This window comes from Bufo gargarizans, chromosome 11 (genome assembly GCF_014858855.1).
Source record: "Bufo gargarizans isolate SCDJY-AF-19 chromosome 11, ASM1485885v1, whole genome shotgun sequence".
NCBI lineage: Eukaryota > Metazoa > Chordata > Amphibia > Anura > Bufonidae > Bufo > Bufo gargarizans.
Window position 1 is genome coordinate 58,580,237 of NC_058090.1, and position 15,160 is coordinate 58,595,396.

At 44.8% G+C, this 15,160-nt stretch overlaps 1 protein-coding gene across 1 annotated transcript in view; it reads left to right on the forward strand.

Annotated features, from left to right (window-relative positions):
• AQR (aquarius intron-binding spliceosomal factor) overlaps positions 1–15,160 on the forward strand; it is a 152,103-nt gene that overhangs the window by 128,059 nt on the left and 8,884 nt on the right. Inside the window, 1 exon segment of the mRNA XM_044271905.1 lies at positions 1,470–1,555. Coding sequence (XP_044127840.1) covers positions 1,470–1,555 — 86 coding nt within the window.

Sequence of the window (15,160 nt, forward strand, 5' to 3'; positions counted from 1 at the left end):
TTCTGTGGATGGCACTGTCATGGGGGGGATCTGTGGATGGCACTGTCATGGGGGGGATCTGTGGATGGCACTGTCATGGGGGGGGGGGGGTCTGTGGATGGCACTGTCATGGGGAGGATCTGTGGATGACACATATAGCATAAGATGCTATATAGTGTCATCCATAGATCCCCTCCCCCCAATAGCAGTGTCATCCACAGATCCCCCACAGTTAATAAATGTATACTCCTCTGAGTGTCGGGGAGGGGGGGGGGGGGATCTGTGGATGGCACTGTCATGGGAGGGGGGGGATCTGTGGATGGCACTGTCATGGGGGGGGTGGATCTGTGGATGGCACTGTCATGGGGGGGGGGATCTGTGGATGGCACTGTCATGGGGGGGGGGATCTGTGGCTGGCACTGTCATGGGGGGGATCTGTGGCTGGCACTGTCATGGAGGGGATCTGTGGCTGGCACTGTCATGGGGAGGATCTGTGGATGACACATATAGCATAAGATGCTATATAGTGTCATCCATAGATCCCCCCCCCCCCCCCCAATAGCAGTGTCATCCACAGATCCCCCTCCTCATAAGGCCTAGTTCACACGAACGTATGGCTTTTCTAGTTTTTTGCGGTCCGTTTTTCACGGATCCGTTGTTCCATTTTTGAGTTCCGTTGTGTTTCCGTTTCTCCGTATGCCATGTACAGTATACAGTAATTACATAGAAAAAATTGGGCTGGGCATAACATTTTCAATAGATGGTTCAGAAAAAAACGGAACGGATACGGAAGACATACAGATGCATTTCCGTATGTGTTCCGTTTTTTTTTGCGGACCCATTGACTTGAATGGAGCCACGGAACATGATTTGCGGCCGAATATAGGACACGTTCTATCTTTCAACGGAACGGAAAAACGGAATGCATACGGAGTACATTCTGTTTTTTTGGCGGAACCATTGAAATGAATGGTACTGTATACAGAACACAAAAAAACGGCCCTTACACTCACAAAAAAAACGTTCGTGTGAACTAGGCCTAACAGTGCCATCCACTGATCCCAGTCAGTTCCCTGGACTGGAGAAGATCGTCTTGAAGACAGGGAGGGCTGGGCAATGGGCATTCAGGGGTAGTCTTATACGGCGAGTATAACCCAAACCCTATATTTTAAATGGAAGAGTTGGGGGTCGTCTTATACGCCGGAAAATACGGTACCTATATTAGCTTTACTATTTATATATTTATATATATCTATCATATGAGGTGATTTTGCTGCAGTATTCACTATATTGTGAAGGTGGCAACTAATGCCAAGCAAGACCTTTTAAATCTTTAAATGTATGCTGGATTATTAAATGAATCTATCAGTTTTAGCCGCTGAACATGCTGTCAGTGCATTATCAGACATTATCTTACAGACAGCGAGATGTTCTCCCAAGATTCAGCATTACCCTCTAAAACAAGGATAAGCTTGTCTTTTTTCTTGTAGGTCACCACCGTGGACAGATTCCAGGGACAACAGAATGACTATATTATCTTGTCACTTGTCAGAACCAAGGCTGTGGGTCACCTGAGGTAAGCAGTCAAGAATCCCCTTTACCGGTCTCCGATATAATACAGTTTGTGTGTCTGTCTAGCTAGCTATTCACATTGACAGAAACAACCAGGGATGTGAGAGACTTGTGCTGCCCTCCCTTCCCCAACCCGTTAGTAAGAATGGTGGTATGCAACCTCTGCAGTTAAAAGATGGAACTGAGCATGTGTGTCCACCTCAGCAATCTTAGTGGAGAAACAAGGAAAACAACAAGCAGCAGGTGGCGCTGTACAGATATCTTTTATTTGATAACTCAGTGTCTATACTAAATATTTAAAGTGATTGTACCAAGTTTTTAAGTTATCCCCTATCCACAGGATAGGGGATAACTGGCTGATTGTCTGACCGTTCCCCCATTGTGATGGAGCGGCAGGTCATGCATGGTCACTGCTGCTCCCAGGGGCGTAGCTAATGGCTCATGGGCCCTGGTGCAAGAGTTCACCTTGGGGCCCCCTTCCCTCAGTGCTTTGTGGCCAAGAGCAGGAAGCGCATAGCCTTCGAGCTGCAATTGAAACAGCACCCCTGCCCCCATGCCAAATTCTTGATTTAACCCCCTTCCCTTGAGCCAGAGGTGTAACTTGACCAGCATGGACTTTCTATAATACTGGTCTTCTTATGCACCACAAGGTTCTTTGGGCCCCCTCAGGCCCCTGGGCCCAGTAGCGACTGCTACCTCTGCACCCCCTATAGCTACGCCCCTGGCTGCTCCATTCTTTTCCTATAGCATATAGCCCAGTACAGTGCTCGACTATCGCGTTTCCATAGAGAATGAATGGAGCAGCAGTGCGCATGCGCAACCTGCCTCACCATCAGAACTTAGGAGTGGGACCCCGGTCTTGTGATTTTGGGGGGAAGCCCAGTGGTCAGTCCCTCTGCGATCAACTAAGTTATCCCCCTATCCACAGGATAACTTAAGAACTTAGCACAGCCCCTTTATTTACATGAGATTACAAAGGTATTCAGATCCATCCAGATGCTGGTTTCAAAATTGTAGAACATTTTTCATGGCACAACCCTATATGGTTAAGCTGACCTAAAGGATGTGGATGTGAATGGCTTTTGCATATGTCAGCCATCTGAGGTGTGAGTCTTTGCACTGCGCTTCACAGTGTGTCCCCTCAGTCCGGCCACCACGGATCACTTCTGTTCGGCCTGCATACACTGTGTCAGCACACGAGCATTTGTGTCTGGTCTTGTTGGACTTATCAAAAAATTCAAACATTTTCTCAAAAATCGAAAGGGACTTGGAATAATTTTGGGTGTCTGCCTTCTTAGTATAGTATATATGAGTATATGTACACGGCTGGGAGTTAATATACATACATGCCTGCAAGTGACTCTATTCCGTTTTATGTTCTGTCCCTAGGCAGATTTTTATTTTCCTGTAACTTGCATCATTCCTGTCCCCAGCTGTGTTTCGTGTGACTGCTGCAGCCCATTTACATGAATGCCTCATTTATCTGAATGCGAACTGCAGCCGAGTAACGGAAATGGTGCAAGTTACACATGGATTGAAAGGGGTTGTGTAGCTCCAGTATATTGATGACCTGTCCTCAGGATAGGTCGGCACTTATCAGATCAGTGGGGTTCCGACCTCCGGCACCCCCGCCAGTCAGCTCTTCACTGCACTGCATCTAACTTCTAGTGGTGGTGCGGTAACTACATTACTGCTCATCCCATTCAAGCACTACACATCCCCTGTAAATGTTGGTGTACTGGGAGTTAGGTTGTAACAGCTTGGCAATACAGTAAAGTCTGTATTTTCTTATGGTGGAAAGGTTGGAGGCAGCTTGTAAGATATTAAGACTTTGGAGCATATTGCTCCACTTCTGGTAATGCTGCGATTGTACTTTGACTGTACATTGTGAATGAGCTGGCTATTCTCATTATTTTCCTGCTGTGGGCATCTGAAAAAAAGTAAAAAATTAAAATAAATGTTTTTTTTTATTTTTATTTTTTAATGTTCTTTCTGTGACACTGTCCTCCACTGCCCCATATATACCTTTACTGTGCATTTTTGTTTTAGAATGGTAGCCGTTTGCTGTCGTGTCCCCACATATGCTCCCCGGCTGTCACATCTGGCCATGTGCCCAGCGCATCACGCCCGATTGTCATACATGACGTATTTTTACTGACAGGGTTTCATTTCAATTCTTTATCTTTCAATATCTTCTTTATAAAGAGGATCTTGAAGAAGAATAAGAATTAGGCTGCCATTGTTTTGAAAATGTCATGCTTCAATCTTGTAATTGGGCTGCAATGTAGATAAGCGTGCCCTGACAGTTCCCGTTTCTTCAGATTGAATACGTAGAGGAACGCAATGGAAATATATAATAAGCTTCATGTTTACAGCCAGCTGTGGACGCAATCAGACAAGCTATGGTCACAGATGCAGTAGACCATGGGTTAGGGTATACAGGACTGCATTGCTGTGGAGTTTACAAGTCGATTTGTTCAGGTAAAATCTGCAGCAGATTACAGTACCAAGCCAGAGATGGTCATCAGATATCTTGTATACCAGTATTGGTTGCATAATTCCAGGAGGAAAAAAGTTATTTTGTTTAACCCCTTAAGGACCAGGCTCATTTTCACCTTAAGGACCAGGCCATTTTTTGCAAATCTGACCAGTGTCACTTTAAGTGGTGATAACTTTAAAACGCTTTTACTTATACAGGCCATTCTGAGATTGTTTTTTCGTCACATATTGTACTTCATGACACTGGTAAAATAAAGTCAAAAAAATTAATTTTTTTGCATAATAAAATACCTAATTTACCAAAAATTTGGAAAAATTAGCAAATTTCAAAGTTTCAGTTTCTCTACTTCTGTAATACATAGTAATACCCCCAAAAATTGTGATGACTTTACATTCCCCATATGTCTACTTCATGTTTGAATTATTTTGGGAATGATATTTTATTTTTTGGGGATGTTACAAGGCTTAGAAGTTTAGAAGCAAATCTTGAAATTTTTCAGAAATTTACAAAAACCCAATTTTTAGGGACCACTACAGCTCTGAAGTCACTTTGCAAGGCTTACATAATAGAAACCGCCCAAAAATGACCCCATTCTATAAACTACACCCCTCAAGGTATTCAAAACTGATTTTACAAACTCTGTTAACCCTTTAGGTGTTGCACAAGAGTTATTGGCAAATGGGGATGAAATTTGAGAATTTCATTTTTTTGCCTAATTTTCAATTTTAACCCATTTTTTCCACTAACAAAGCAAGGGTTAACAGCCAAAAAAGACTGTATCTTTATTGCCCTGACTCTGCCGTTTACAGAAACACCCCATATGTGGCCGTAAACTACTGTACGGCCACACAGCGGGGCGTAGAGTGAAAGGTGCGCCGGATGGTTTTTGGAAGCCAGATTTTGCTGGACAGTTTTTTTGACACCATGTCCCATTTGAAGCCCCCTGATGCACCCCTAGAGTAGAAACTCCATAAAAGTGACCCCATCTAAGAAACTACACCCCTCAAGGTATTCAAAACTGATTTTACAAACTTCGTTAACCCTTTAGGTGTTGCACAAGAGTTATTGGCAAATGGGGATGAAATTTGAGAATTTCATTTTTTTGCCTAATTTTCAATTTTAACCCATTTTTTCCACTAACAAAGCAAGGGTTAACAGCCAAACAAGACTGTATCTTTATTGCCCTAACTCTGCCGTTTACAGAAACACCCCATATGTGGCCGTAAACTACTGTACGGCCACACAGCGGGGCGTAGAGTGAAAGGTACGCTGTATGGTTTTTGGAAGCCAGATTTTGCTGGACAGTTTTTTTGACACCATGTCCCATTTGAAGCCCCCTGATGCACCCCTAGAGTAGAAACTCCATAAAAGTGACCCCATCTAAGAAACTACACCCCTCAAGGTATTCAAAACTGATTTTACAAACTTTGTTAACCCTTTAGGTGTTGCACAAGATTTAATGGAAAATAGAGATACAATTTCAAAATTTCACTTTTTTGGCAGATTTTCCATTTTAATATTTTTTTTCCAGTTACAAAGCAAGGGTTAACAGCCAAACAAAACTCATTATTTATGGCCCTGATTCTGTAGTTTACAGAAACACCTCATATGTGGCTGTAGACCGCTGTACGGGCACACGGCAGGGTGCAGAAGGAAAGGAATGCCATACGGTTTTTGGAAGGCAGATTTTGCTGGACTGGTTTTTTGACACCATGTCCCATTTGAAGCCCCCTGATGCACCCCTAGAGTAGAAACTCCATAAAAGTTACCCCATCTAAGAAACTACACCCCTCAAGGTATTCAAACTGATTTTACAAACTTTGTTAACCCTTTAGGTGTTGCACTAGATTTAATGGAAAATAGAGATACAATTTCAAAATTTTACTTTTTTGGCAGATTTTCCATTTTAATATTTTTTTTCCAGTTACAAAGCAAGGGTTAACAGCCAAACAAAACTCATTATTTATGGCCCTGATTCTGTAGTTTACAGAAACACCTCATATGTGGTTGTAGACCGCTGTACGGGCACACGGCAGGGAGCAGAAGGAAAGGAATGCCATACGGTTTTTGGAAGGCAGATTTTGCTGGACTGGTTTTTTTGACACCATGTCCTATTTGAAGCCCCCCTGATGCACCCCTAGAGTAGAAACTCCAAAAAAGTGACCCCATTTTAGAAAGTACGGAATAGGGTGGCAGTATTGTTGGTACTAGTTCAGGGTAGATATGATTTTTGGTTGCTCTATATTACACTTTTTGTGCGGCAAGGTAACAAGAAATAGCTTTTTTGGCACGTTTTTTTTTTTTGTTATTTACAACATTCATCTGACAGGTTAGATCACGTGGTAATTTTATAGAGCAGGTTGTCACGGACGCAGCGATACCTAATATGTATACAATTTTTTTTATTTATGTAAGTTTTATACAATAACTTCATTTTTAAAACCAAAAAATTGTTTAGTGTCTCCATAGTCTGAGAGCCATAGTTTTTTCAGTTTTTGGGCGATTATCTTGAGTAGGGTCTAATTTTTTGCGGGATGAGATGACAGTTTGATTGGCACTATTTTGGGGTGCATATGACTTTTTGATCGCTTGCTATTACACTTTTTGTGACGTAAGATGGCAAAAAATTGCTTTTTTTGCACAATTTATTATTTTTATTTTTTATGGTGGTCACCTGAGGGGTTAGGTCATATGATATTTATATAGAGCCGGTCGATACGGACGCGGCAATACCTAATATGTATACTTTATTTTTATTTATGTAGGTTTTACACAATGATTTTATTTTTGAAACAAAAAAAATGATGTTTTAGTGTTTCCATAGTCTAAGAGCCATAGTTTTTTCAGTTTTTGGGCGATTAACTTGAGTAGGGTCAAATTCTTTGCGGGATGAGATGACGGTTTGATTGGTACTATTTTGGCGTACATGCGACTTTTTTGATCACTTTTATTACTTTTTTTGGGAAGTAAGGTGGGCAAAATTTCAATTTTCTCATAGTTTTTATTTTTTTATTTTTATGGCGTTCACTGTGCGGGGAAAGTAACATGACCGTTTTATAGATCAGGTCGTTACGGACGCGGCGATACCTAATATGTGTAGTTTATTTTATTTTTTTTAATTTTTATTCAGTGATAAATGTTTTTTTTTTTATCTTAACTTTTTTCACTTATTTTTATTTTTTTTTTGACCCAGACCCACTTGGTTCTTGAAGATCCAGTGGGTCTGATGTCTGTAAAATACAGTACAGAACCTATATAGGTATCTGTAACTGTATTTTACTTACACTGAGCATAGATCTGTTCAGCACCATGGACAGCAGGACGCCTGAGCAGGCGTCCTGTTGTCATGGGAACCTTCCCCTCTGCTCAGTTATGGTCAGAACTGCGCAGACGGGGAAGGGTAAGGACGGGGCTCTGGGGGGCTGTCTGGGGGCTCTCTCCCTCTCCCATCGGGGGGCTGCAAAGGCACAGCAGCCCCCCGATCGGAGAGGGAGGGAGCTCCCTTTTACTGTTAACCTTTTCCATACAGCGGTCCGTACGGACCGCTGTATGGAAAGGGTTAAACGGCTGACATCGCATCAACGATGTCAGCCGTTTATACCAGGGTGCCAGCAATGTGCTGGCACCCTGGTATACCCACTGTACACCAACGATTATTCAATGGGAGGCGGGCGGGGGATCGCGATCCCGCCTGCCGCACCGCCCGCCTCCCGCAACGCCCCCACCGCCTGCGACACCCCCCCTGCACCACCCGCTGCCATCAAATCATGCAGGGGTGCAGGGGGGGGGTGTACTATATTGATTTTAGACACTCTAAAGTTTCTGATCCCCGCGGTCAGGGACCGCGGGGATCAGAAACTGCAAAAAGCGCAGCAAACCGCAGGTCTGAATTGTACCTGCGGTTTGCTGCGATCGCCGACACGGGGGGGTCACATGACCCCCCCTGGCGTTTTAACAGGATGCCGGCTGAATGATTTCAGCCGGCATCCTGTTCAAATTAACCCCTGCGGCGCCGGAATGCCGATTTTAAAGTCAGGACGTACCGGTACGTCCTTGGTCCTTAAGGACTCGGGAAATAGGGCGTACCGGTACGTCCTATGTCCTTAAGGGGTTAAAGAAGCACTCCCACAATAATTTTCATCCTCTGACCCATTAGAAAGGTACATGATGTAAATCGTAGTCCAGGTAATCTTTTTACTGGTGACTGTGTTTGTGAGTTATAACCTCCCTTCTAATCCTCAGCTGTGTTATGAGATGGACATTCTGACTCTACACCTGAGACCGAGGTCAAGACCAGAGTTCCCATACTCCAGTCTTGATCTCCTTGAACTGGAGTAAGATGCGCCTAATTTCCTAGAAGTCAGATGTCTATTAATAAGTTAGGCACTTCTCTACCCTGCCGTGCACCTGAGACTGGCTGGCGTCACTTGAGTGATGACGCACTCCAGTTTCTGGGATAAATTATAGTAAATCTGGCGGGCCATGCTTAGCCCCGCTGTTTTTCTCAACACTTTTGAAAAGTGGCGCGAAGCTCTAAAAATTGCAAAGTATGGTGAAAACTTAGCGTGCTGCACCATAATTTGGGACTTTTCACCACTGTTTTGGCGTAAAACCTGTGCTAAATCCCCACCCATGTTCTATGTGTGGATAGAAAACAAGATTTTTGTAAAACTTACCAGTAAAATCTCTTTCTCGAATCTCTTTCTCGCTCTTCATTGGGGGACACAGAAACCATGGGTGTAGCTATGTCCTCTAAGAGGCATTGACACTAGGTAGAAACAGTTAGCACCTCCCCTGGCAGCTATATCCCCTCCAGCCTGGAGAGAGTGCTTCAGTTTGTGCACAAGCAGTAGGAGAAGCAAGTTAACCAACGAAAAAAACGTGTAACACCAACAATGCCAAAGGGCCACAACGAGGTTCTGACCAGCAAATGCCACAACTGTGGCCGAACAACAACACTGGGTGGGTGCTGTATCCCCCAATGAAGAGCGAGAAAGTTTTACAAAAATCTCGTTTTCTCGCCCATATTCATTGGGGGACACAGAAACCGTGGCACGTCCAAAAGCACAGGGAGAATTTTGTGAATGTGTGTAAGGAGGACCATGTAGCCGCCTTGCGCAGCCGAAGCGTGATTTCCCCCGAGCCCAAGAAGCGCCCACCGCTCTGGTGGCGTGAGCTGTGACGCCTAAGGGTGGAACTCTGCCCTGGGCGCGGTATGCTTCAGCAATTGCAGACCGAATTCAACGTGCAATTGCCATCTTGGAGGCCACCAATCCCTTGTGAGGACCCTCCGGGATGAAAAAAAAGGGAGTCCGTACACTGGAAGGAACTGGAGGCTGCCAAATAAATCTTCAGAGCCCTGACAACATCCAAAGGATGTAACTCCCTTTCCTTAGGGTGTGAAGAAGAGGTACACAGTGAGGGAAGGACAATTTCTTCATTGATATGGAAGTCGGAGACCACCTTCGGGAGAAAGGAAGGAACGGGCCGTAGAACCGCTTTATCCTTGTGAATACCCAGGAAGGGTTCTCTGCAATAGAGCGCCGCCAACTCGGACACCTGTCTGATGGATATGATAGCCACAAGAAAAACTACCTTCCAGGACAGGAGTCGGAGTGAAATCTCCCGCAAGGGCTCAAAAGGGAGAAGCCTGGAGTACTGAGAGGACTATATTCAGATCCCAAGGCGGTAGAGGAGGATGGTACGGAGGAACCGTATGTGCCACTCCCTGAATGAAGGTTTTTATGGGCCCCAGGGGGGGACAGAGGACGCTGGAAAAAGATAAAGCGCCGACACCTGACCCTTCAAGGAACTAAGGGCCAAACCAAGGTCCAACCCTTAATGTAGAAAAAATAGGACCGTGGGAAGAGAAAAACGGAGTGGGGGAATGTTCCGGCTTTTCACAGAAGCCCAGGAAGGACCTCCAGGTCCTGTAATAGATCCTGGACGATGCAGGCTTCCTGGCCTGAATCATAGTGCGGATGACGCCCGCTGAAAACCCTCTTCGCGTCAGAATGGCGGTTTCAATAGCCACGCCGTCAAACGAAGAGACATTAAATGCTGATGGAAGACTGGACCCTGAAAAAAAAAAGGTAGTCTCTGAGTGGCAGTGACCAAGAAGGAGAGCGAGGTCGGTGTACCACGGGGCCAATCCGGAGCGACTAGGATTGTCCGAATGCCCTCCATCCTGATCTTCCGTAGAACTCTGGGTAGGAGGGGAAAGGGGCGAAACTCATAAAGGAGGGAAAACCCCTGCCAAAAGTGGGAAGTTTTCGTTTGAGTCTCGAGGCCATCAAGTCCGTGTCCAGACGACCCCAATGTAGACAGATCGCCTCAAACACCTTCGGGTGCAGGGACCACTCGCCTGGATCGATCGTCGTCCTGCTGAGGAAGTGTGCAGTCTAATTCTCCACACCCGGGATGTAGATTGCTGAAATTGTTGGTACGATGCCCACCGCAAGATATTGGCAGATTCCTGCATCACCGCAGAGCTGAGTGTTCCCCCCCCCCCCCCGGTGGTTGATCTACGCCACCGCCGTGGCCTTGTCCGATTGAACTTTGACCGAGACCATGTGCCTTGGATTGTCCTGGGAGGGAAAATTCCTCCCCAACCTTGCAGACTGGCGTCGGTGGTAAGAACCGTCCAAGACATTGGAAGGAGGGACTTTCCCAGAACTGGAACCGACAGCCACCAACAGAGGGACGACCTCACCTAAGTAGAAAGGCGAAAGGGACCGTCCAAACTCTTGGACGATTTGTCCCAATAGGATAGGATCGCTCTCTGGAACGTGCGAGAGTGGAACTGGGCAAAGGGAATCTCCTCGAAACAGGTGACCATCTTCCGTAACACCTTCATGCAGAGGCGAATGGATGGGAGCCTGCAGTGGAGAAGAAATCTCACGGAGCAGTGTAATGCCAGGCGCTTGTCCGGGAGAAGGCGAACCTGTGCCGCTTCAGTGTCCAGAAGCATGCCCAGAAACGCAAATTGTCTGGAAGGAGTCAGAGATGATTTCTGAAAATTGACCAGCCACCCGAATTGTGCAAGGGCTTCCAGCGTGATCTCCACGCTGCTCCACGCTTGAGCGACAGAGGGAGCCTTGATGAGTATGTCATCCAGATAAGGCATAAGGAAGATGCCTCTGGAACGGAGCAGGGCGAGAAGGGGGCCCAATATCTTCGTGAAGACCTGAGGCGCAGTTGCCAGCCCGAAAGGAAGGACGACAAATTGGTAATGACAGTCTCCAATTGCAAACCTCAATAACGGAATGAAGGGATTCAATCCGAAACTGCTGGAGGCAGAGGAACCTGTTCAGCAGTTTGAGGTCCACGATTGGGTGCACAGAGCCCTCATTTTTGGGGACCACAAATAGATTTGAGTAGAACCCCATGAATCTCTATGCTGGGGGAACAGGAGAGATGACTCCCTGATCCAGGAGGAACTGAATGGCCTGGGTGAAAGCGGCCGCCCGCTCGGGTCCCGTGGAGGACGGAATTGGAAAAATCTGTCTGGGGGGAGGGACGAGAACTCTGTCCCTGAGGATACAATCTCGAGTGCCCAAGCCTCGGAGACGTGGGTCCGCTAGACATTCTGGAAGAGGAGGTGGGGGCGCACCTTCAGGCTGAGGATTGTTTAGCCACGGAAGGTCGAGCGACCTGAGCTCTGGGAAGCAAATCCCCCAGCATCAGGTGGTACACCATATACACATGATTGAAGGTGGTTATAAATAATAATATACATGATTGAAGGTAGTGGTAGGCTATAATATCTGGTGGACTGTATTTCCCATGATTGTAGACCGAAGTACAATATACAATGCATAGATAAATAACCCCTCAGTATTTTAAAGTGCCAAGAGTATGAGATCTGGATTACCATTGGATGTGATGTGGATTTTGGTGTGGAATACACTGAAATACATGTGAAATCTCATGTGTCCCCAGGAGATGTATTTCTTTTCTGTGCCTGTTTCCAAGAGGCTGCAGAAAATCACTCCGACTGACCAGCATCATTGTCTTTGTGTTATTTTTCTTCATTTATTTTAGGACTTGTATCCCTTTAAGACGAGATGAGCGCAGACATATCATACACAGCCGTAGTCGGAGGAAGACACTTAACCATTAGCATCTATAACAAGAATTAATAAGAGTTCCTTTGACTCCCTGGCTGCTGGCTAGTCTCCAGCACTGACATTTATTATCATTAGACGCTGGTGTTTATAACGTGCTGGAATATTACACCCAGATTTGTTATATCCTCAGCCTTGTCTCCAGGAACGGAGTGTTATGTCATTCTCTGACTGAAGGAGAAAGAAGACTTAAAACACAGATGGAGATTGTAACAAAAAACAAAACAAAACACATTATAGGAGAAGCTGCAGGAGGACGTGCACGAGCTAGTAAATGTTCATGAAGTAGAGAATCCTGTTTGCCGATCTACAGCAATTCCTGTACAGCAATGTTGGTATATTTCCTGAACGTAAGAAATCCCTAGAGATAAGTGTAGAAATTCTTCATGCAACTTTAGCCATTGTCCAGGGATGTCAGCTTAAAGGGGTTCTCTTGGATCAAAACGTGTGTATATATATATTTATCACTGCGATGACCCCAATGCACATTTCAGCCTCCAATACCCTTTTGTTCTTCAGCTCTCACCACCACATGTCCAGTTGTTTCGGTCCTGACTGTCCGGTATTGGAAGTTTCTGGCAGTGATTGCAAACCAAACCCAGCATGCGTTCATGTGTTGCACTGCCATTTTTTCCAGCGCTTGCTTCACCTGCCTACTAGTTGAGTATAGACGCCGGGGAAAATCATGTATGGTCACGTCAGTGATGACCGGACGTGAAAACCTGCCTGTGCCCATCACGTGATGGCTGATGGAATATAGGTAATAGTGCTACTACACAAGGGTAATAAGTTTAGAAAATATCTTTCATCCACAGGCCATATGGGATCCTTTTTAAGCATAATCCTGGAGGACCCCTTTAAGTTCTATCACTCAGTCAACTTGTGTCCTGCCCTCAGCTCTAATCAAAACCTGTAAGACTAGTTAGCCTTATATGGGCAGCATATTCTATATTGTGCTGTGAGATGCAAACTCACCCATTTGCCTGGCAGTGCCAGGGGTGGTTTTGGATTCATGGCCAGCATTTGATGGTGGGTATCCCTAACCACTGGCCATACTAGAAAACAGGAACATTTAGAAAAGGTTTCCTCTTAATGATAACTTTGAGTGGATTTTTCTCTTTAAAGGTATAGTTGGCAGTAAAAGGTAGCCGCCTGCCCAATTTTGCCAGATGCAATAAATGGGAACCGGACATTTGTCAGTATAACATTAACGTCAATAGAAAGATGAATTGAAACAGAAGGGAATCGGTTATCTCCTCTGTCAGAATGGTAGTTACCACTAATTGTCGGGTTGCCCCTGGACCTGCCACTTGAAACATAGGTGTAGCCTATGGACTTCCAACAAGTAGTGGTACCCGTAGCTCATGCTGCACATGTTTACCTGTATGTCTTGTGACATCATTGCCAAGCACTTTTACAAATTTTGTTTAGTGGCATATTTGCAACCCCCAGCATGCTCCATTCACCTCTATGGGTGTTCCAAGAGCAGCCAAGCAAGTGTGCATGCTGGCAGTTGTAGTTTCTCCACAGCTGGAGCGCCAGAGGTTGCTGATCCCTGTGCTAAGCGAATAACACCCCAAGAGACTTGAGCCTGTAATTGCAGCAAAAATTCACTTCACAAAGTACTGGCTTTTACATGGGTGAATAGTTACACAATAAAGTTCTCTGTTTTTTGCCTCAATTATTTTTGTCGGGTAAATTACATCCTGCACCTTTTGTGTAAATCAAAAGAAGAAAAACACAAAGGAAGGGGAGGTAATACTTTTGCAAGGGACTGTAGCGAATACTTCTAGAGGATTACATGAGCACCAGGACAGCATTTTATATATATATATATATATATATATATATATATATATATACACATATACACACAGTGCTGTGCAAAAGAAAGAAATGCAGCAATTAGAAGTGTTAGGGGTGCCTCACATCGCTGGATCCCCATTCCCAGCGTAAATGCTAGATGTCAGCTGGACAAATGCCTTTTTTGTCTGTCCGAAAGCTGCCATTTATGTGGGAAAGCAGCCGCATCCTATTATAGTCAATGGGGATTCGGCAGTGTGTGGCAATATCCAGCTATGCCATATGTGGTAAACTCTGGTAGTCTGTTTCTCTGCCGGAACAGACTACCCAAGTTGGTTGCCACATATGTAATCCTACCCTTAATGGTTTCTTTTTATCATTTAACAAAATGCAAAGTGAATGAATTAGAGAAATCTAAATAAAATCATTATAAAAGCGTGACTACCCTTTGCTTTTAAAACGGCATCAGTTCTTCTGGGTACATTTGAAGAAACTTGGCAGGGAGGTTGTTCCAAATATTTTGGAGAACTAACCACACATCTTTTTGCTCAAATCCTTCTGTCTCTTTATGTAATCCCAGACAGACTAGATGATGGTAAGATCAGGGCTCTATAGGGACCGTATCATCACTTTCAGGACTTCTTCTTTATGCTGATGTTCTTAATGGCATTGGCTGGGTGTTTGAAGTTGTTGTCCTGCCGCATAATGAATTTGGAGGCAATTAATTGTCTCCCTAATAATATTGCATATTGATGGATAAGTATTTGCCTGTATTTCTCACCATTGAGGACACCAAATAATCCTGACCAAATTCCCACCTTCGTTTGCTGAAATGCAGCCCCAAACTTGCAGGAAACCTCCACCATGCTTCACTGTTGCCTGCAGTTGCTCATTCTACTGCTCTTCATCAAACAAACTGCCTCCTGTTACAGCCAAAACCTCAAATATTTCAAAATGGCAGATTGCATGCTGCCATTTTTCTGCACGCCATTTCCTATGTATTCATGCACAGTTGAGTCGCTTGGCCTTATTTCAACAGAAATTTCTTGCCAGACTTCTCCATAGAGTAGTTGAATGTACCTGGGTTCCTGCCAGTTCTGAGCTGTTGGCACTGCTGGACATCTTCAGATTTTGAAGGAAAGTAACTATGATGCGTCTTTCATCAGCTTTACAAAGTTTC